Source organism: Cyprinodon tularosa, unplaced genomic scaffold (genome assembly GCF_016077235.1).
Source record: "Cyprinodon tularosa strain WSP-4 unplaced genomic scaffold, ASM1607723v1 ctg749, whole genome shotgun sequence".
Classification (NCBI taxonomy): domain Eukaryota; kingdom Metazoa; phylum Chordata; class Actinopteri; order Cyprinodontiformes; family Cyprinodontidae; genus Cyprinodon; species Cyprinodon tularosa.
In genome coordinates this window covers 558,207-581,926 of record NW_024039506.1, presented here as the reverse complement: position 1 = coordinate 581,926, position 23,720 = coordinate 558,207, and the positions used below count along the sequence as shown (strand labels likewise).

At 43.2% G+C, this 23,720-nt stretch overlaps 1 protein-coding gene across 17 annotated transcripts in view; it reads left to right on the top strand.

Moving 5' to 3' along the window:
* The window catches only part of LOC119773165 (discs large homolog 1-like protein), a 96,089-nt gene that overhangs the window by 39,220 nt on the left and 33,149 nt on the right, over positions 1-23,720 (top strand). For 9 of the 17 annotated variants that reach the window (XM_038270019.1, XM_038270013.1, XM_038270015.1 and 6 more), the window contains 2 exons: positions 7,121-7,285; positions 17,132-17,281. In XM_038270019.1, coding sequence (XP_038125947.1) covers positions 7,121-7,285; positions 17,132-17,281 — 315 coding nt within the window. The remainder of the gene's footprint in view (positions 1-7,120; positions 7,286-17,131; positions 17,282-23,720) is intronic. The other 8 variants (XM_038270025.1, XM_038270022.1, XM_038270021.1 and 5 more) reach the window with 1 other exon arrangement.

Sequence of the window (23,720 nt, the reverse complement as noted above, 5' to 3'; positions counted from 1 at the left end):
CCTGATGCAGCTCAGTCCAGTGAACCGGTTCTGGTTCCTTATATAACTGATGAAGACGCGGCTGAAGCAGGCGGGCAGCGCTGAGACGCTGCAGGCCTCAGCAGGCAGCAGGAAACCTTGATGAACTTCTCCCAGGTTCCTCTGCTTCCTGCTTCTACCTGTCAGACTCAACTCAGGGATTAAAATCCCACATTTTAACCAGCAAACCTGACATCTCCTGATTGGCCGACCAGGCTGCCTTGCTGGTTCTCCCTCAGTGAGCTGACCAATCAGAGGCTGCGTCAGCTGCAGAGCTGCATAGCTGTGATTGGCAGAAGGAGGCAGGCGTGCACGTGTCTGTGTGAGGTCCATGTGCTCCGCAGGGAAACAACAACAGAGGAGGATGGAGGGGATCACCTTCCCCTGATTACCCATGATGCTTTGTGTTTACACTGTTTCTGACTTGGATCCAGACTAGAGAGAAAATAAAGATGAAACGTCTTTACTCCTGGATGAACAACCTGCTGTTAAAAAAAGCAGAAGCTTAAAAAACACCTAAATCAGCAGCGTCCAAATAAAGAAACTAATCAACCAATAAAGGTCCAGAGACATTTTAAATTATAATCTGTTATTTTAAACAGAGTAAAATTAGGTGTTTATGCATATTCATGTCATACATTCACTTTATAAATAGAACATAAAAAAAAGTCTAAAGTGTTTTTTAAGTATAGAACAATAATCATTCAGTTTGGTATACAGACAATTTCCTGACTCCCTTTTTTATAGGACGATATCCATGATGATGTTATTTCTTTCTTTTTTCTGTCTTAATGTTGGCAGTGGGCTTTAGGCTGCCCTGCCAGGCTTTAAACCTGGGTTTGAATGGAGACTAAGCCATTCTCAAGCACATATCAAGGAGCTCATTTTGAGCCTGGATCCATATTTGTTGATTCTGTTCATGGTGGAGAATCCTGCTTCACAGCAGCAGGTTGAGCCAAACATCCTCTAAATGTGCAGGGTCATCTTTGAGCACGCCATTTCACTTTTCTTTCACCAGTTCACCGCAGTTCTTCCAGCAGTCCACACTTTCTCTGCTCTCTTTTTCTCATCGTCTTCTCCTTCTTTCCCATCGCCCGGCTTGCCACAGGTTTGCCTGCTGTGTCTAAAAGTAGCAGCAGCAGCAACCCAGACTGACAGCTCATTGGCTCATTTGGATCACGTGCAGCCTGGAGCCGGACGCTCCCCAGGGCTTTACCGTATTAACAGGAGAAGAGGAGCAAGTGAAGTTAGACCCTGCCATCAGACAGGCAGTAATTTATAAATGTTTTAAATCCGGATCCAGAACGTGGTCCGCTGATCCGTGACCTCTGACCTAGAGAGTTCTCAAGGACGTCAGCACTGACCCGTCTTTAGGTGTGGTCCGGTTCTGGTGAAGGAGGCTGGGAAAATCCTCATACACCTTAAAACCCATTAAGCCCAGAGGGTCTTAGGAGATAATTCCCCCTGAAATGACGCCTGTGAATTAAAGCAAGTACAGATCCCAAACTATAATATGAAATGAAATTGTATTTGTATAACAGAAAGGCATTGAGGAATATTTTTGAGGTGGAACCATTATTTTAAATGTCTCCATGTCTGATTTATAGGTGATTAAAAGAAAAAAATGAAAAAATATTTAGCCTCACCAAATTTGTTTTCCAAAATAAACTCTGCAAAACGCCATGAAAGCCCATTAGAAACTCTGGATGAGCCTCAGACTTTATAGATCCACATCTTGACTATAACTAAAGCTAATCTGGACTGAATAAGTGAAAGCATGTTTGTTCCACAAAGGTTTTAGTGGGCAGTGTGAAAGGCGGAAGTGAGAGTTTGCACAATGACAGAAGTGTAAAAATGCATTTTTTTCACTCATAAAAGGGAATCTGGTCAAACAAATATGCTGATTTCCATTATTGGAGACCTTCTGCACGAGGCAAAGCCTTTGCTCCTAAGATTTGAGACGTTGTTTCATTGAAATTGACCAATAATATCACCAAACTGAATAGAAAATAAGAATAACAGAGCAGCTTATGTAACGCATGTCGATTACATCACCTGAAATAGTTGCTTAATTACAGCTGACCGCTCTTTGGGAAGGTCTGAGCCTCTAGTTATTAATGATGCCAGTCATTAGGGGGCGGGGCTAAAAATGAATACCTGCTGTTGCATTACTCCCCTGGAGTCACACGTCAGATGGAATTTAAATTTCATTTTATTTGTTCACACAGCTGTAAAACTAAAAAAAATCACGTGGATGAAACACCATGTGACTGTGTTTTGGCCATTTCTATAAATAAACCTGAGCAGGAGTCAGTTGGTCCCGGTACCGGGCCGGCCGAGTTTAAGGGTTTAAAGCAGAAGTAGGCCAGTCAGAACCTGATGCCAATACTGGAAGAGAGAACAGGTTCTTGTGCCGTCCCTAGCTAAAGCCGACCAGTCAACCTTTTTTCTGAGCATAAACCAGGCTTAACAAGAAATGGTTCCTGCTTCCCTTCACACTAGGGCTGTGTCAATAGAAATGTTCCTTTCTAATACCGTACCGATAACGTCAATGTTTACCAGAAGCACAGCTGATCTATCCGTATACTGGTTTTATTTCTGGTGCCAATATCAGATTGGTTCATCCCCCTTTACACCTCGTGCTACGTTCAGACCGCAAAGCGCTGGACTCTGCAAAGAAGCTGCTGTTGCTTCATTTTTTATGCTTTTTTACATTAAGGTCCGACATCCCTCAAGCGCATCTTTGTTGCTCCTGAATCGCGTAATCTATAAAGCAGGGCACACACAGTACGTTTGATTCCATCCTTGCCATCTAACCAATATGATGAGTTGAACTAGCATTAATTCATACAATTCATTTATTTGAATTCTAAAAATTAAAGTTTTCAGCCGAACAGCAATGATGAACCTGCAGTGCAGCATTCCATAACCAGCTATTGTAGCATCTAGGCTAGAGCTGTCAGTCTGGGAAAGAATCTGGTTGTTATTCGAAATTGTAAAGGTTCACTTTTTCTTGCAACAGACTAAAATGCAACAAAGACTAATAATAGTTTTCATCCTGAAGACTAAGACTAAATCTACATGGCTGACAAAAAAACTGTACAGTCATGGTCAAAAGTTGAGAATGATTCAAATGTTAGTATTTGCAAAGTCTACTGCTTTAGTTTTTATAACGGCAATTTGCATATACTCCAGAATGTTATAAAGAGTGATCAGCGTAACAGCAATTAATTGCAAAGTTAATATTTGTCTAGAAAATGAACTTTATCCCCCAAAACACATTTCAACGTCATTGCAGCCCTGCCTTAAAGGAGCAGCTAACATGGCTTCAGTGCAGCAATCATTGCACTGCATAAAAGTGGCCTAACAGGAAAGAGAATGGCAGCTAGAAAGATTGCACCTCAGTCAACAATCTATGGCATCATCAAGAACTTCAAGGAGAGAGGTTCCATTGTTGCCAAAAAGGCTTCAGGGCGTCCAAGAAAGACCAGCAAGCACCAGGACTGTCTCTTAAAAGTGTTTCAGCTGTGGGATCGGGCTACCAGCAGTGCAGAGCTTGCTCAGGAATGGCAGCAGGCAGGTGTGAGTGGATCTGCACGCACTGTGAGGCGGAGACTCTTGGAGCAAGGCCTGGTTTCAAGGAAGGCAGCAAAGAAGCCACTTCTCTCCAGGAAAACCATCAGGGACAGACTGATATTCTGCTAAAGGTACAGAGAGTGGACTGCTGAGGACTGGGGGAAAGTCATTTTCTCTGATCAATCCTCTTTCCCATTGTTTGGGACATCTGGAAAACAGCTTGTTGGGAGGAGACGAGGTGAGCGCTACCACCAGTCTGGTCTCATGCCGACTGTAAAGCATGAAACCATTCATGTGTGGGGTTGCTTCTCAGCCAAGGGAGTCGGCTCTCTCACAGTCTGACCTAAAAACACAGCCATGAATAAAGAATGGTACCAGAATGTCCTCAGAGAGCAACTTCTCCCAACCGTCCAAGACCAGTTTGGTGATGAACAATGCCTTTTCCAGCATGATGGAGCACCTTGACATAAAGCAAAGGTGATATCTAACTGGCTCAGGGAACAAAACAGAGAGATTTTGGGTCCATGTCCTGGAAAATCCCCTGATCTTAATCCCATTGAAAACTTTTGGTCAATCATCAAGAGACGGGTGGACAAACGAGAACCAGAATGCAAGAATGGACGCTATCAGTCAGGATTTGGTCCAGAAGTTGATTGAGAGCAGCCAGGGAGAACTGCAGAGGTCCTGAAGAAGAGGGGTCAACACTGCAAAGATTGACTTAGTGCATTAACGCATTCTGTCATTAAAAGCTTTTGTTGCTCATAATATAATTGCAATTGTATTTCTGTGTGTGATGACAACATCTGACACACATGAAAACCAGAGGGCAGCAGATCATGTGAAAATATAATATTTGTGTCATTCTGAATACTTTGGCCATGGCTGTACCTGACCCAGTGTCCGTCTTTATGCGAAAGTCTGATCATTGGGTTGTTCTGTGATGTGACACTGAGCTCACATTACACAGGACTATCCATTGGAAGTGCACTTAGAGTTTTCATCACATGCAGTTCACCCGACTTCATAAAACTTCATAAACATAGAAGAACAAAGGGGCCAAGGCGTCAGCCCTGTGGAACCCCAATTCCACATCCTCCGCCCCGCTCACGTACTTAATGCGTCCATGAATGTCTTTTCCGTCCGCGACCGTCAACATACAGAGTCGATCTGTTTTTGCTCTGCTCAGGTCAAGATGATTGCAATCGTACCAAACAGGGAAAAAAATGGCAAGAAGATCCGGTTTGTCAAATTAAAATATGGTAAAGACGCATCGGTAACTACAGATTAGAGCATAATTCTTATATATTCCCAAAAACTAAGACAGCTTAATTAAATGATTGAATGCAAACTATTGGTGCTTCATTTTACCAGAAGCAGATGACTCATCTCCATCCTAGTTATCTCTGTTAGAAAAATCCACAACAGAAAGAAAATATTTGGGCAGAAACTGAACAAATGCTGGATGCTGGTGGGGATTTTTTTAATATGTCATATTAAATTACGCCTTCATATCCGCATGTTTTGGTCCTAAGAGTTTGATCATATTATCGCGCATGCTCTCATAAAGCTCCGAGGAAGCCGGTGCGGAGCAGGAAGGGAGGAACAGCGGAGGCTGTAAGTTTGCTTTATGCAGGCGGTCTGGAGCGGAGAGGGGCGGAGCCTGAAGATGTGGGGTTTAGAGGTAACAGTTGGGAATTGTTTGTCAGGTGTTTTCGCCTACAGCGGGAGTTAATTAACCCAAATGTGCCATGGTAACTAATAGCATTCAGCCAACTGCCAGAAAACCAGCAGAACTTCAGCACTCAACAGAACACAGTGGAACCAGAGGAGGTTCTGTGGGTTTGGACGGGTTTGTGTTTCACTGTTTATCCTCCTAAAGGTCAAAGTTCATTCAGCGTTGAGGATGTGGGCTGAAACCCGGGTTTGGTTCCGGTAGAACCAGTCGGTACAGTTCTACTTTGGGCCAGAATTAACTCTTGGATTGGAACAGCTGTGAGAAATGAACGATGATGATGCTGCAGGTTTGATTCTTCTGGGTTTGTTTTGGTTTTATCGCTCTGAGCAGAACCGAGCTGGTGGTTCTGATCAGTTCTAGAGGCCGCATGCTGCCTGTGATGAAGGCCTCTGCTCCTCTACCTCCCGCTCTGTGACTCTTTGACCCCGGCCCGTCATAATTAAGCCCGATCGATCCGCTGCCATCGACTGCTCTGGGAGTGGGTCGGTGCAGACGTGCTCGGTTCTGGTGCCGGGGAGCAGTCCAGCGAAAGGGAAAAATTACAGTTTTTATTTTTCATTTTATAATAAACTGATGCAGGGAAAGTTTGTCTAATCTGCAGCTTCAAATGAGCAAAGTTTGTATGATTCTGATGATTCTGGTTAATATCAGCGGCAGCTATTGGAGTTTTCTCCGGGGGGGGGCTATAAATTCATAACAGACGTATACCAAAACCAATCAAACGTATACGGAGTTATTATACCAGTATACTTGTATAAATGCCAACAACAAAAACATTATTAAAACACTTAATAAACCGAGAACATATTTTCATTTACAGGTTTACTTTTGTACATAAATCTTTCCCTTCTGAGGCTTTCTGAAGGTAAATCTGTGTTTTAATGGCCCAATATTGTGTTACTAACATAAAAAAATAATATTTAGCAGTTTAATAATGGAATAGCTATTTGTCAGCTTTATATTTTCTTAAAATATATAAAAACTTTTTCTTTTCTGAGAATGTTTTTATTTATGAGCAACTATGCAAATTAACAGACACCTTAAAAAAATGACACAATATTCTATTGTTTTCCATGTGAATCCCAGTTTGTTCATTCTTCTTTGCCAAGGTCCTGACCGACTGAACCAGACAGTTCAAAGAGGTTCTGGCCGACTGAACCGGACCTGTAGAAATTTCCAAACGGTTCATGTTTCATGATTGCTGCTCTGGTTCTGGTCTGATGAGATTGGGCTGGGGACCGGGTCAGAGACAGACCCTGTGGTGGTTCGGTTCTGCAGGTTTAGAGTGACCCGGTTCTGTAAAGCTTGGTCCATTCAGGATGGAGATGTTCTGTCTGGGTGGCTGCAATTTGGAGCAGAACCAAGAATGGACCAAGGCTTAGAGGACCCGGTTCTGGAGAACCCACAGCAGAACAGCTGTTTGGATGGAAGCTGCTGCTGGTTCTTCTCGCTCAGGGCAGAACCTCCTTCCTTTAGCTGGACCGGGTCGGACCGGGTCAGTGTTCTGATGGCAGGTGTTCTTCCTCTTCAGTCTACAGACATTTTTCAAAATAACATCTTTCACTGTTGCACCAGAACCGGACCCAGATCAGTCAGCTGGTCCGATTGGATCTTTGAAACCAGCTGAATGAGTTCTGGAGCTGCAGGTCCTCTGCGTCCAGAACATTCAGGAACTTTCAGGTTCTGGTTGCACCTGCTGGGTTCTGTGATCCGTCCTCCAGAAGCGGCGCCACCTGCTGGTGTTTGAGGCAGAGCGTCTCTGTTGGTTCTGACCCGCTGTTTGTCCTGCAGAAGTACCGGCACCACGATGAGGACTCGTCCCCCCAGGAGCAGAGCTCCCCCCAGCTGACCGAGGAGCCGGGGGGTCCCGAGCTGGTGCAGGTGGCAGAGAAGAACCTCTCCCAGATCGAGAACGTCCATGGATACGTCACCCACGCTCACATCTCGCCGATGAAGGTAGGGGGCGGAGTCTCTGACCTCCGACCCTGATCCGGGCCTCGCCTCTTCCTCAGTAGGCTGAGGTCCAGATCAGGAGCTCCTCCTCTTCCTGTCTCTGTGCATCACCTCCTCTTGTCCTCATGTTGGCTGTGGTCCTGTCTGTTACCGCTGAAGGCTCAGGGTCTGACCTTTGACCTCTGACCTTCAGTCAGATCCCTGATGGTTCGGTCCTGCAGGAAGGCAGCAGCAGGAAGTAGCTGGTTCTCTGAAAGGAATCGGATCAGAACCAGGGTTTATTTCTCAGATTTATTTTTTATTTTCTCATCAGTCAGTTATAAATAATAAAGCTTGATCCTCAGAGGATCCAGATCTCTGCCATTCAGAACCACAGAGTCCAGTAGGGGATCAGCAGGAGGGATGAACTGAGCCGATACTCTGTCAGGCTCTAGCAGCTCTGGTCCATGTGAACTGGATGTGCTGTTCCTATACTTGTGTGTCCTCGTGAAACATCATCAGCCTCAGCCCTAGTACGGTTCCTGGTCACAAGAACAGAAGACAGAAAACGGACAAAGTCCTCGGACGTTGTTCTCGCCCCTTCCTCTTTACCCAACATGCACTGCAGCAGCTTCCAGGTTAGAGCTCAGAGTATTATGTTAAAAGTTCTCTTTTCTTTTGCTGCTGTTCTATAAAAGTGTGTTTTAAGTTCATTTGAGGCGAGAATATTATACTCTAAGCCAGGAGTCGTTTTCAAGACCCCCAAACCGATGGTGAGATGGAGCGGGGATCCCCTAATTATATATATTGCATGAAATTGTGTTCTATCAAACTGGCCCTATAGTCATTATATTAAGTTATTTTGGCCCTGGGATTATTAAAGTATTTCTGATTCTGGGGGAATATAAACAGAAAGTATAATCAACCCAAACATTTGCGACATCCATGCAGTACCTCCATGGACACCCTAGGGGTCGTGGACCCCCTGTTGAAGACCTCCGCTTTAAGCGTCACTATATGGCCCATTTACTGTTTTAGTGCGAAATACAAAAAAAAAAAACCTTCGTTGAGAGGTCAGTGGCAACCAGCTGACCTCTGAGGCTAACCGCGAGGCTAACGTTAGCCTTGGCCGCTGCAAATGAACATTTACAAATAAAACAAAAGATCCTCTATCAGAGCCAGCGGGTCTTCACACAGAGGGCTGCTGCAGGCTAACGGTAGCCCTGGCCACTGTGGGCGGGATAATGTTAGCCTGTCCGCAGCATTCTTGGTGCTGATGGAGGTTTTTTGTTTTATTTGGCAAAATGTTGATTTGATTTGTGTTTATCTGACTGTGCTCATTATTATTCCCTCACTAAATGAAAAATAATGTATTATTATCTAGAGACTATTAATAACAGGATGTGATGTCACTACCTGATCTGACCCAGAAGCACGATCTGTCCTGCGCATGCGTGAACAGATATATATCCGGGTGTCCATAAATAATGTAATTATGGTACTAAAACTAATTATTCCTATAATTATCTCACCAAATAATGCAGACACATCTTAAAAAATGTTTTATGACATATGTGAGACAATTTTTATGCTTTTTACGTGTTCTACGTTAAACAGCTTCTCTGACATCATCTGCTCAGAGCAGTCTGTCAAAATCTGATTTAACCATGTTTATCTGCATTTTAGTTGGTTCTTTCTTTAGATTACGCACTAAATGACATATGATTAAAACGAAACGAAAACATAAAACTGAAAAACATTTATGTCTAAATCCCGAGCTGAAAAAGTTAGCTCCTGGAAGTAGCGTAGGATCCCATTTCAGGTGCAGATTGGGCAGAGACCAGTGATAAAACAGGATTTTAAGGCATTTCATGTCTCAGGAAATACATTGATAACCTTTAACACATTATATTTTAGTATCTTCACTGCCTTTGGGGAGGGAAAATGTCATTCAGGTATTCTAAAAACGATACGGATGCGCTAATGAGCTGATAGCGCATGTGCAGAACCGATCGTGCTTGCGGGACGGATCTGGTAGTGACGGGTGAGATGCAGCTCCAGACCAGCTGAGCGTGTGGTGATGTCATCAGCGTCAGTTGACCCAGATTTATGCTGCGTGCTCCCGTTCTCCCACTGTCCAGACTTTCTTTGATCTGGTCAAGATCATACTTGGCGAGAACACGAGTCAGTACTGGTGTTCTCGTGAATTGAAAAACGAGCTATGATTAATTTGATAGTGAAATGGAGGGAAAGAGGAGAAACAGAAGCAGCATTTAGCCGCACAGATCAGGGATCAGTTAATGATGATCAGTCCGGATCAGCCGCTCTCTGATAGGCAGACTTCGTACATCTCTCCTCAGAGAACAGCCGTCTCTGTCTGAGGAGCTAAGGCCGTAAAAACAATGATAGACCAGCAGTTGGATGAATTTTGACCCTTTCAGGCTTCCATAGATCTACAGGAAGCTGAAACTGCTTTAATAAACTGAACTCATCAGGTTTTTTTTTTTTAACTAACCATCAGCGTTGCTCTCACATCCTGATCTTTATTTGCATCATGTTCACTTCCACAAAATTAGGTTGTCATGGCAACCCCCTGCTGCACGTATACTAAGCAAATGAAACCTACAGGAACATTAATGTTCTGATCCGATCTGTTCATTATCATCGATCCAGAAACAGAAGCTGTTCGTGTCAGAAAAACATTGATCTTTATTAACGTTATTCTTTATTAGCTTTTAGGTGATTTTAGTTTGATTCATAGAAATACCTCTCAGCGCTCTAGAATCACTCTGGTAGCAGTGGCGCCGCTTTCCTTCAGCGGATCTAAATCTGATGTTTGCAGATTGAAGGCCCTGTTGTTTTCACTAACAATCATTAAACTGGTTCTGAGGGAACGTAGTGAGGAAGTCTCTGCTGAGACGAAGCTTCAGCTTCTTATATTTGGAATAAAAAAGTCTGAATCAGAGTTAAAATGTTTTCATTGCTTCGTACTGAACCTGGACCTTCCATCGCTGGAGTCACATGACCCTCAGAGGCAGAACCGCTGGGTTTGGTCGTCTGGCTCTGACTGAAGCACTGCTCCTCATCAGATGAGGTTAACTGGATCATGTTCTGATCCGATCCAGAAACTTCTACTGTCGGATAGCTTAGAACCATACAGATCATCTGAGAAAAAATATGAGATGTTCAAATTTAAATAAAAATAATGAAGAAATCAGCAAACATGTATTGTTTATTAATCAGTCAATTTAATTGAATTAGTTCTCAGAAACAATATCTTCATAAATTGGGATAGAATAGAATATTATTAAATTAAATTCAGATTATTTCTATAGTGCCATTTCACAACCAAATCATCATCAATCGTCAGATTGATTCAAAGTTTTCTGTCTAAGGAAAAGCACTTAATTGCAACGACTCATTGACTCAAAGGCAATCCCCCACACTGAGTGGAGAGGAAAAGAAGAGGAGATTCAAAAGGCAGCTGTAAAAGGAAACACACAGCCAGGCAGACAAGCTCCGAGCCAGCTCCCATGTCAGAGGATGAAGAGAGCACATCCACTCAGTCACGGTCAGAGAAACAGGACTACACTGGAAAACAGGCCAAGCTCCAACATCTAGAAACAAAGGTGTTGATGGCAGCAGCAGCAGCCACAGCCCAGAATAGAGATAGAATGATGTAATGGGGGTCCCTATGTCCTCCAGCAGTCTAAGCCTATAGCAGCAGAGCTATAGAGATAGCTCAGGGTGCTATATGCAATACAAGCAACATGATAAAACAAGAACGGCTCTGTTTTCTCACAGATGTCATGGCTCAGTGTCATTACTTCCTGGTTCAGGTAGAAGCAGGAAGTGTTGTTAAAAAAAATAAATATATATATATATATATATATATATATATATATATATATATATATATATATATATATATATATATATATATATAAAACAAGATAAACACTGAAGAAAACCCCATACCTTTAGCTCTGGTAGATCTAGATCTAAGGTAGAGCTGCTCTGGTAGATCAGCCACTCTTCAGCTATAGTTCAGGATGAAGAGGTCTGATCCACATCGGTCTATAAAACAGCCACAGTGTCAGAGAATTGCCTCATTGAAGCAGGTTTATGTGGTTTGATGGATGTAATTAATTAACAGAGATTATATTGATAAATCCGTCAGGCCTTTAAAGATGGAGGATCGACCAGAACACTGCAGTCACTGCTTTGATCTATCAGAGGTTTTATTGAAGAGAAGAAGGTCTAAATGGATCGGTGTAGGGCTGCAACTAACGATTATTTTGAAAATCGATGAATCGGCCGATTATTTTTTCGATTAATCGATGAATCGGACACAAAATATTTTTTTTATATTAACCTCTTTATTCCAAAATAAACATTTTAGACAGAACAAACAAGCACACAAGTACAGGTTTCTCATTAACTGTACTGGTGCAATATGAAAAATAAATGTTTGTTTTAAAACTACGCAAACTTACATGAGAAATGTAGCTGTACATCCACAAAATATAGGGTACTTTGTTTCATAAAGCGCAAAAAGAGACAGGCATTTTTGTTTTTTAAAGCCCCTAAGGGGTTCAAACAATAGGCCCCCCCATTTCAACAAATGAGGTTTTTTTAGACTAGAAGAGTTCTGCCTTTTAAGACAGGAAAGTATAGCAGTTAAAGTTGCTACTTGAGAAAATACTGAACCATAGAGATAAAAATAGCCCTGTGATTCAAATTATAAACTGTATTTGGAATAAAAATGAGAGAACTAGGGGTTCTAAAAAACACATCCTCCAAAGACAGATATTTACATGGGAATGAGGCATATAATTAATTGACATATTACTGATCATGCTGGATTTTATTCTGCTTTACTTCCATAAATTGCAGTATCTTCTTTTCTTTATCTTTGCCAGAAGATTAAAACTTTAAAAGCCTTGCCCTCATAATTTGCAAGTTAATTTATTTATAAAGTAAATATAAACGCTGCTTAAGCTAATTCAAATGAAATTAAAAGTAAAATAAGTAGCCAACCTTATCACTGTCTGTAACCTACTAACACGGTAAGGAAAGCATCAGATGAGCTACCTGAGAAACTAACTTACGTTTCCCCACTTTAAAACCAAACAAACATGGTTACTCATCCTGCTGATCAGCTCTCTTCACTGCCATTGAAGGCTCCAACGTGTTTTCTTTTCAGGTGCTGCGTCATAACAGTGGTGCTTCCGTGCCATGTTTATTTGTTTTTACAAAAGTCGCGTGTTACGACTTTTTTCACTTTACAAAGCGCAGGCTATTTTAATTATTGTGATCAATTTGCGCCGTCAATCCCGGGGCATGCGAGCTTCATTTGCAGTCTGGACGCTGAGGTTAAACTCCTCACTAAAATCCTGCGGCTCGGACTGCAGCGCTGAGAGGGATTCTTGTGGGAGAGGGAGAAAGGCGTTGGGATGGGGGAGGCGCCCCACGGCAGCAGCTGCCGCTGGAGGACAAGAGTAGGAACGATACATGCTTTCACGTAAGAGTCTCCAAAAGCCGCCAGTGACACCGTAAAAAGTCGCCAGATTTGTCGCTAGTCGCTTTTTAAAAAAAATAGTCGCTGGAGGGGTCTGAAAAGTCGCTGAGTTGGCAACACTGCAACTGCGGCGCTGACTCGCTCCGCCATATTTTTTTTTCTTCCCCGGGATGACGGCGGCGGCGGATGACGCATTAATCGCGCGACACAACTAATCGATGATTAAATTCGTTGCCAACGCTTTTAAAAGTCGATTTTTATCGATTTTATCGATTCGTTGTTGCAGCCCTAGATCGGTGTCTCCATGCAGAGGAGACCGGTTCTGTTGGAGAGAAGCTCTACTGCCCCGATCATCTCAACGGAAACAGCAGCAGAACCTTTGTGATCAAAGAAGCTTTTACTTTGAAAACTAACATCCCAAATCGTGGTGGGGAAGATTCTCAGTCATCCAGGTCATAGTCATTCCAAAAGAGTTTAAAAACAATCCACTGGAATTTGTTTCCATGTTTGAAGATGCTTTGCTTCCCATACAGGAAGCCTTTTCAATAAAAAATGTCAGAAATAGCGTTGAGTTGCAGGCTTTATACAGCAGCCCAACTAAGCCTTGTTTTAGTTTAGAGAACATGCAAATAGAAACAGGCGAATGGGTCCAGCCCTCTGGAATGGGGGTCGTTTGGCTTTCTTTGGGGTTCTGATCCCCAGTAGAGGAGCCCACCTGTTCCTCCTCTCATCTCTATGATGTGACATTGCTGCCTGTAGCATCAGTGTGTGGCTTCATAGAGAGGATCTTTAATACCTGCTGGTTTCCCTGCGTTTGATTGGCTGAATCCCTCTGACATCATGAAAGCAGAGAAAGGAAGCGACACCAAGAACAGAACCATCTGCTGCTCCACTGCTGAGGTTTTGGTCAGGATGATGTGAGGAAGTGCTGCCCTCCAGTGGCGGCTCAGGCACACTGCAGGAGCTGCTGCAGCTTTAAACATTAAACTCAGACTGTGGATTAAAGCAGCTGAGAGGTTCTGGATTTGGGTTCTAGGTGGAACTGAACCAACATCCTGAAGAACCTGGCTGATGTTTCTGGTTTAGTCCAGCAGGGGGCGACAATCACACACCAGTCCACTAATTGGGATTAATGACTCCCAGTTGGTTCTGCTCAGTGTAGTTTGGTCCTGGTTGGTTTAGAGGAGATGGGACTGAGTTCTGTTTGGTTTCATCATCATGATCTGGACCGGGTTCCTGCAGAACCTTCTGGACCTCAGGTTGCTGGACTCTACTGACGCCTGACTGAGGAATGGATTTAAAGCTGAAGAAAAAAAGGGTTTGGGGTTTGACTGCTGGTTCTGAATGACCAGTCTGACGCGTCGGTCTGTCAGAGGTTCTGAGGTTCGAGTTGGAGCGCCGTCGATGCGCTAACATCTCGTCTGCTCCGTGTGTCTGGTCCCGTCTGCGTCACCACATCACTAAAAACAACGCGGGCCGCTGTCTGGTCCTACTCCGGTTCTGCTCTGAGGCTCGGCTCGGACGGGAACCGCCACACGGCCTTGTTTTTATGATGTGAGCCGTTCCAGTTCTCATTCATCAGTGGTCTGTCCGTCATCGGTCAGCTGCTCTCTGTCCCTCCATCTGTCTCACTCTTCTTCTGTGGTTTTATCTGAACTTCCTGACTCTTCTTCCACCTGATCCGGCTCCAGGTTCCTCCTCAGACCTCCTGGAGGTGACCCGTCATCTGTAGGCGTCTCTGTGCACAGACCCAAACCCCCCCTCCGCCTCAGAGGCGTCAACGAACAAATTCTTTGTTCTTCAGTAGAAATGTTGCCAATCTAAACTTTACTGGAGTTTTTATTTCTAATCCTTAGATTTTAAAAACAGATGTGTTAGTTTAGTTTAATTTGAGCTCATTTTCAATATGACCTGTCGGCGTTTCAAAGAAAATATAAACCATCAAAATAATGACTTTCATCCAAACAAGTAATTTCTTTGTGGTTGGACTCGGTGCTGCCCCAACTTGTTGTTCACCACAAACAGAAATAAATCATTTATCAAGATGATCTACAGTTAAATCTGACACTGTTACCTTTCGTAATAAAACTAAGAAAATGAAGTCTAAGGAAGTTATCCACCAGAATTGGAGGAAAATGTTCCTTTAATAGTGTAGTGCAGTAAAGCTTCTGGCCTTAACTTTTTTCCTGCATTACTTTTATAATTTTAGTACTTTAAAAAAATAAAAAACTTTTACTTGAGTAAAAATCTTCAGTTGATTCTCTAACTTCTACAAAAGGGTCTTTAAACAGTGAAGTCCAGAACACCCTGAACCTGATTTTGCATCTGATCCGACAGGAAATCGTGTCGGTTGAGATTGTGGCGTTTAGCGCTCATGGAAAGTCTGGCGACGATCCAGACCGGATTTCCTGCAGGGGCAGCGTAGCTCCCACTGAGATAGAGTCTAGGTCTATGTTAGTCAGACTCAGCAGCAATTCAGCTGCAATTTTATGAATCTGACAGGAGGAGAGACACTATTACAAAGAAAAATACATCCGCTTTGGAGGAAAATACAAAATCGGTCAGAGAAATCGGTCATTCTGGACTCGCACATCACTTTCAGTGTTTTTGCAGGACAGACTGATGCAAAAACAATGAATGAAACATTAAAAAAGGAAAGTACCATGATAGGGGTTTAGGAGGACAGAAAAAGATGAAGTAGTGCTCCTCTTTGAGCCTCACGGAAACCAAGGGAGAGAGTGCAGTTTATCAATTTCTAATGAGAAATAACCTCAGGAGGAGAAAAATGGAGTAAAGTATTGCTCCTCTTTGAGCCTCACAGAAACCAAAATAAGCAAAATAAAGCAGACAGAGCAGGAAAGAGCAGCAGATCTCTCACCTCTTTATGAAATGAAAGAAAAACTCGGATAAATTTCCCTGATCTCTCTGAGAATCAGCTCTCTGCCTCAGTCAGCATAGAAACCGTCCCACGCCGTTTAGTGCCGTTTTTCTTTAGACATAGATCTCATTATGTTTTTAATTTATGAACATTCTCTATCTGTTCTGGATAGAGATGCTGCACTGAGGGGCTTTGCTTTATTGAATGGGCGTTTTATTTTAAAGCTACAGTGTGTAACTTTTAGCGATATCTAGCGGTCAGACTGCAGACCGCAGCAACATGAACATCTCCCCCCCACCGCTTCTCCCCCCCAACAGTACGGCGAGCGTTACGGGACAAAATGTCTTCCACGACTTCCGCATCACCTACCTTCTCAAGTGATGAGGTTTGTTTACATAGATAATTTTACAGATAGTATTTCATTAGTCTGTGTAGGGTATAGATTTCATGTAGACTTAAGATAATAAATATACCCGCTATTTTTTCTACATCGTTGTGACGTTTTGGCGATCTCGCAATCGCTAGTTTGTTGGCTCTGCGCTGCCGTAGCGCAAAGATGTCTGCCTCCATGGCTGCGAGACCCGCTCCTATGTAATTATAAATAACGAATTCTAAGGCAACGCAAATATTAAGGTTAAGAGGCTGAGCTCGTAGATGATGATAAATAACATAGTTATGTATAATATATTACATTTCTGACTGTATATCCCTGTAATTATTACACACTGTAGCTTTTATTGTTTAAAAAAAAAATTCAGAATGTTTTTCAATTCAAATCTGGGAAATAGTTTTAATTTATGTGGCACAGAGACACAGGTGAAAATAATCTGCTCAGATCTGCCCACCCTGCCCCATCAGGGACTCTCTATATGCATTCAGTTGGACATGGAAATAATCCGATCGGAGATTAAAAAAGGCAGCATTGAATACTTTTGACACTCTGCTCCTCCTAAATGCTGCCCTCTGGTGGACAGATGATGGAATAGCTAAAGAAAATCCTCCTAGATGAGAATTAAAAGCTTGTTAAAGGTTAAAATCAGTCTAAAACCCGAGGACCGTCTTCATGGATCAACATGGAGGTCAGTTTTTCTCCTGTCGTGAAACGATGGACCCACTAAATCAGGTTTGGTCCGTTTTCAGCACCAATGAGTCCAACTTGATAGGAACCGATCATCGGCCGTGTCGAGCCGTTTATCCGTCATAAACTCTGATAATTGATCCGATCAAAGGAACCAGTAAAGGTTTCCAGATCCAGTTTCCCGTCTCATCAGACCGTAGAACCTACCGGACCCTCATTCCTGGAATGGGTTTGGGTTGTTCTCCAGAACCGGCCCGGTTGCTTTGAGTCTGTGCACAGAGAGAGGATGTTGGAAAAGCTGAGAGGCTGTGAAGTTTTCCTGCAGAACCTGTTTCCTTCTGCTGTATTTTGTCCTCTGAGGGCCTCCGTATCTCTCCCCCCTATATCCTGTAGGTAGCGTCTCTGGAGTGCATCTTTGACGGCTCCTCCTCGTTAGGACACTTCCACTCGGAGCTCCCCTCCCCCACGCCCTCCACTCTCTACCCCCACGGAGAGGACAGCCCCCTCCCCTCCTGTTCGTCCAACCCCTACCCCCCGATCCAGGTAAACCCCCCTCTCCTAACACCCCCCCTCCCCGCATAGAGGAAGCGGCTCAGGCATCATGTCTGACATGTTGGTTTGAATCCTCAGAAACGAGTCCAGCCGGGATTAGAATCAGAACCACGGTTCTCCTGAAGCTCTGCTGACTCACAGCTAAAAGGTCCTCGGTTCAAATCCCTGCCTGAGGTCTACATGGAGTTAGCATGCTGGCCTCCTACAGTCCCATAAATCAGTAGCGTTGATGGGTCGGTGGACTGGTCCGCCGTCCTCTGTCTCCAGGTGACCGTAGCTCCAGCAGGGAGCCTCTTCTCCTGCGATGCGTTCAATGACCGTCGTTTTTCCTACCTTCAGTCATATTTAATGCTCAGCTTTAAGATCCAGAGCCAAACAATTACTTCCAAACCAAAACTCTCTTTCAGTTCTGGTTGTTAGTATAACCCTGTTGTTTTATTTCCTTTATAGATTAAATGTCCCAGAGGAGATTGTAGTTGATTTTATAGCAGTTTACTTCAGTTGACTTTTCTCTGTTCAAAGTAGGGGAATAGATGTGGGGTTTCAAAACTTTCTGATAAACCAAAGTGGGGCTCAGTTAGAAAGTGAAAAAGTTTGTGACCCAAGAACCAGGAGAGCATCGGTTTAAAGAAATCCAAAGACCCTCTAAAACAGAAAGTTCAGCTAATCAATAACATCAATCAGTGGCCCCGCCCCCAGGGGAACATTTAATTATCTCAGTTTTTTAATCAACTAGGGCTGCTACACAGAATTATTCTGTTAATCCATTTCTCTGCTGATAATTTATTCCATTAATCATTGGATAGCAAAAGGTTCTTTAATTACGATTTTTTTACAGAATTTAAAGCAGGTGAAAATAAAACTTTTCCATTTGAGGCGTTCTGGTTATTGATGCACAAAATTTTTCCTCTTAAATGCAATTTTTTCTGTTTTATAATTTTGGTATAATTACTGCTCTGTCAGCTAAAGGCATGTTTTAGGCTACGTTCACACTGCAGGCCTAAATGCTCCATTCAGATTTCTTTGCGTTGCCGTTCAGATTTTCAGATAAATGCGACTTGTCAGTGATCTCCTGTTTGAACTGCATTCATAGAGCTTAAATGTCCCGCATGCGCAACAGAGACGCCATGATGTCACAAGCCAGCGTGCCCTGTGTTTCCAGAAGTAAACATGGACGGTAGTAGGGATGGAACGGTTTATGAAAACTGTCCGAACCGTTCGGTTCAACTGTCTCGGTTCGGTTCGCGTGTGTTGCGTTCGGTTCATGCGCTGCTCCTTTTTCTCATAGGTGAAGCATTTACACTCCAGAGCAGAAGGTGGCGGTACTGCGACCAAAGCCAACCACCAGTAGTAAACAAGAAGAAGAAGAAGCGAAGCAGCGTAGCCGGGTGTAGCAGAAAAAAAATCAGTTGCTGTGGAGAATTGTGTGGGTATGCAACGCATAAAAGTGCAACAGTGTGAAAGCATTGTTCAACACATTTTGTTTATGCTAACAGCAACATGACCAACATGTCACGCTAACCCCGAAATCCCACATACTCCGTCAGCGCTCCGCTCCGCCCCGCTGCGCTCCAGACCGGCTGCACAAAGGAAAGCCTACAGCCTCCACTGTGGCTCCCGTCCGCTCCCCTCTCAGTTCCTTGGAGATCGTAGAGGGCAAGCACCAGATGATTAAACTCAAAGCAGCAAAACATGCGGAAATGATCCAGGGTTTCCGCGGATCATTAAAAATAGTTACAATTCATTAATTTTGGGGGATTTTTTCATTAATTTAATAAATTTCTATAAATTTTTTTATTTTTCGGTGTAACAATCAACATACACCGAACCGAAAACCGTGACCACGGAACCGTGAACCGAACCGAACCGTGGATTTTGTGAACCGTTCCACCCCTAGACGGTAGTGCTGGAGCGCATTCAGCAATCGTTCCCAACCTTAAAAACTCAATCTTTTAAAGATTGTTCTATATAAATACTGCTCTCTGCATCATTGTCCGCCATGGTTTGTTGTTTTTCTTCCTGCTTCTGTGTAGGAAGACCCAGAATAGTGACCTATGTCTGGTGTTAATGGTGTTCAGGTCGGATGAATGCGACCTGGCCGTTCAGACACAGGTCGCATTGAAAAGATCAGATTCGTATCGGATTCAGGAGCACAGAGCCCAGCCTGGGTCGCACTGGAAAAAAATAGGTCTGAGTTGTTCAAACTCGCATGAAAAGATCAGATCCAGGTCACATATGGCTGCAGGGTGAACGTAGCCTTAGTCTCTACTCCAGTTAGGATTAATCCAACACTTAGTTAGCTGACAATTAATTCAGTAATCATTTACTTTATTTTCCAGTCTATAAACCGTCACTTTTTCCCACGCTTTGAACCATGCAGCTTATCAGAAGGTTTTCTTTAACCGCCAGAGGGGGGAGTCAGTTGGAAATCAAAGAATAAGGGGCTAATATTGGTTTAGCACAGCACGCTAGCTGCAGGAATAACAAAGGTCCAGAATTCACACATTTTAACATTTATTTGCCGCATTAAAGCCGCCAAACTAATGAACAGACTGGACTGAACTCCTGCAGAGCTGAAATAAAGAGCTGATGAAGCCCATCTTTCATTAGAAGCTCCCACTGCTGCGAGCTAACAAGCTAACGGGAGGCTAGCATTCTTCATCCCTACTCCAGGGGCTTTATGTAGAGCTCCCTCTACAGGTTTAGTGCGGGAGAGTTCAGTAGATATCAGCAGCTTATAGCCCAGTGTGGCTTACATATGTATATTTCCTGTTTAAAACAAGAACTTTATGATCACGGCTCATAGTGAGGTGCTGTATAGTCTGGAAAATACAGTAATATTCAGCCGTAATATCAAGCTTTAAAAATATACTTTTGTCTTTGACTGGATCCCCAATCACTCGAATATTTTAACATTTTATTAGTTATTGCTTTACATCGATGATGATGATGATGATGATGTCATTGTTCAGACGGCAGCAGGTCACTTTCCCTCCTGGGAAGCATTTGCATAGACCTGTGAAACCAAACTGAGGGAGAAAATCAGAGTACCAGGAGAAAATCCAGGCAGGAACAAGGAGAACAGGCTGATTCCATGTTAGAAGGACCCCAGGCTGGGATTTGAACCCGGGACCTTCAAGCATTGAAGGCAGCAGAACCAATCAGAGCTCCACCAACTTCCTACCTTACAGAGCCGCCTGTGGTTGGACTGACAGTAGAGGTTGATCTCGGCAGCCATCTTGTCGAGTTGCTGTCAGCATATAGAGGCTGTAAACTTTATCATGGGATAGACAAACACTACAGCATCCACATTAGTGCAGATAAGACATTAAATCTAACATATTTGATCTACACATTATCCAGTACGGTAGCAGTCTCCATAGACGGCAGCCGTCTCCATAGACGGCAGCCGTCTCCATAGACAAAGCGTTGGGACCCCCTGGGGGCCCGGTGCTACGTTCACAAGGGCACAGCATATTAGAGCACACAGAGGCAAAACTGAGGGTTAAAAAATGTTTTTAGCTCTCAAATATTTTTTCTTTTGTTTGATTCAGCTGTGGGAATGTTCTGTAGAGGGAAAAAAAGGAAGGAATTAAATATCCTCAGCTTCTGAATAGGAAAAAAAGACAAAAACCCAAAAGAGTCAGACGTGGTGAGCCGATCAAAAAAAACAAAAACCCAGAACGGTACAGCAGGAGGCCAAACCTAGACAGGGCCGTCAAAGCCCTTACTAGAACCGGACTATAGAAAACATATACGGTAATCTACAAAAAAAAAAAAAAGAGTCAAAAACAGGACAACCAGGCCAAGATCAGAACCAAAACAGCAACCAAACAACACCTAATAAAAATACGGCATGGCAGGATGGAGGCAACAGCTGCAGCCTACAGCTACTAGAGACGGGCTGACAGTAGACCTATTGTCAGCACGCATCCTCGTAGGCTCATCATCAAATATCCCAGCCTATTTATAGGCCGTACAACAGCCACAAATTAACGAGCCCAAATTAATTACAACAAAAGTATCCAAACTCCAAAATATACTAAACAAAAATCATTCAACTAAAGTCAATATTGAACAATGTAGAAAGAAAAATGACTCTGTGATCCCTGAGTAATATGGAGGACAAATGTTTTCCTTTAAATACATAAAGGTTAATGTCCTGTGAAATAAATAAACCATTAATTAATAATAGTAAAATGAATTTATTTTACCAAATTATACAATTTAACATAACATTTACTATCAATTACATAAAAATCCTTTAAAATTTGTTATAATTTTAACTTAAAACTGAAATATAATTTATTTTTATTGGTATAAATAGATATAGACTGAATTAAAAGTGTGTATTTTAACCAGTCGTTTAATATTTTTGGGGTGAAAGGCTGAAATGTTTGCAAAGCCCTGCTTTAGATGATGACCATCTAACTATGAATATATTAGAAGGTAACAGAAATGTATATTTTTATATATAATGTTTACCATAAGGGAAGACCTGGTTGAATGAGTGCTGATGAGGACAGTTCCTCATAGAGACGGCGGGGCTGTAAAGCAGCTCCGCCTTCTCTCCGATGATGATGATGATGATGATGATGATGGCCTTCATCAGAGGGTTGGTCTTTCTGAGGTCCCCCTCCTGGGTCTCACTGAGATAAGAAGCAGATCCTCCAGCAGTTTACCCAGCATTCCTCTGGAGCTGGTGGAATCGTTCTGGAAGCGGCGGGTTAAGGCTAACCGCTACTTTGAGCCGCTGAGATGTGGACCAGAACCACTGGACCTAGACTTGGAGGAGGTGAGAGCAGAACGGTTCTGACGATGTTCTAGAACAGATCATTTCTGGACGGTAACATGATCTGATTCTACCGGGTTTAATTGGAAACTCGACCCAAACGGCTTCCTGTGGGAACGTTTCTGTTGCTTCATGGGATACGGTAAACAGACCGATGACCGTTGATGATGATTAGAGAACCACCTGACCTGAACAGAACCCAGCCAAGGTTCTGGTTGAATCCTTCATGTTTCTACCCGCTCAGAACACAGAACCTTTTTCCTCTATCCAGATCGTTTCGATCCTTTGGTTCCTGGAATCATGGATCATGTTCTGTTCTGAACTCATCAGCATTGGACCGAACAGAACCTGCAGTTTACAGTCGCTACCTGATCTGTCCGTGAAGCACGATCCGTCCTGCACATACACGAACAGATATTCATCCGGGTACTGAAATCACTTATTTCTATCCTTAACTTACTATAGAATGCTGATACACATCTTTATAAAAAAGCTTTCTGACTTTTCTGAAACGGTTTTGATGGTTTTTACATTTAAACCTTAAACTGCTTCTCTGACATCATCATCAGACATGCTCAGCAGTCCAGCTAAATATGATTAAACCATGTTTATCTGCATTTTAGTTGTTTCTCTTTTAGATTACGCACTATATACCATAATGTTAGCAGGAAAGGAAAATATAAAACTCTAAAACACTAGATTTATGTTTAAATCCAAAGCCGATAAAGTTAGCTCCCAGAAGTAGCGTAGCATCCCATTTCCGGTGCAGATCAGGGATCAGAACAGTGATAAAACAGGATTTTAAGGCATTTATTTTCCCAGGAAATACATTATTAACCTTTAACACATATTTTAGTACGCTTTGTATTTTTAGGGAAGAAAAAACGTCATTTAGATCTTCCAGATGTACATCCAGATATACCCGGATGTATATCTGGATGAGGAAATGAGCTGATGGTGCATTGGCAGGATGGATCGTGCTTCCGGGACGGATCGGGTAGCGACAGTGGTCAGAACTTATCGGACTCTAAGGAGATATTTTATAATCAGGCTGTAAGATCTAAAAAAGGTTAACTGTAGAAATAAACAAATCTTGTTGAATTTCTGATCTGTTAGAATCCTCTCATTTCCTCATCCAGAACCAATCAGGTCTCATGTTGGATTGAAACCATTCCCAGACTGATGGCGCTGACGGGATGATGGATCCATACCCGAAAAGCAGCTGCAGTGAAGGAACCCTCTGATGATGGGGACCCTCAGCGCTGGTTCCTCGTCCTCTCATCGCTCCCTCCTCGCCTCATGTCCAGCGAGGCGTTTCCTGACGTCAGCAGCGGTTATCTGCGCTGCCGTAGCGCTGAGCGCCGCTCTGCTCTTATCAGCCGCCTCTCTGCAGCTCCATGGAAACGCAGGGGATGAGTGTCGGCAGGAAAATGGAGGAGGAGCAGGTTAAACCGCAGTGAGAGATTTAGAGGCTTTCAGTAACAGGGTGGGGAGGGGGGGCAGCAGTCAAGGCCTCCAGGAGGATTTGCTGCTGCTCTCTGGTTTATTTAGCAGTGATCAAAGAGCGGCTCACGGTAAACACTCTGTCATCCTTGTTCACGGAGGAGCATCTGGTCACGCCTTTATGGATGTTTAGGA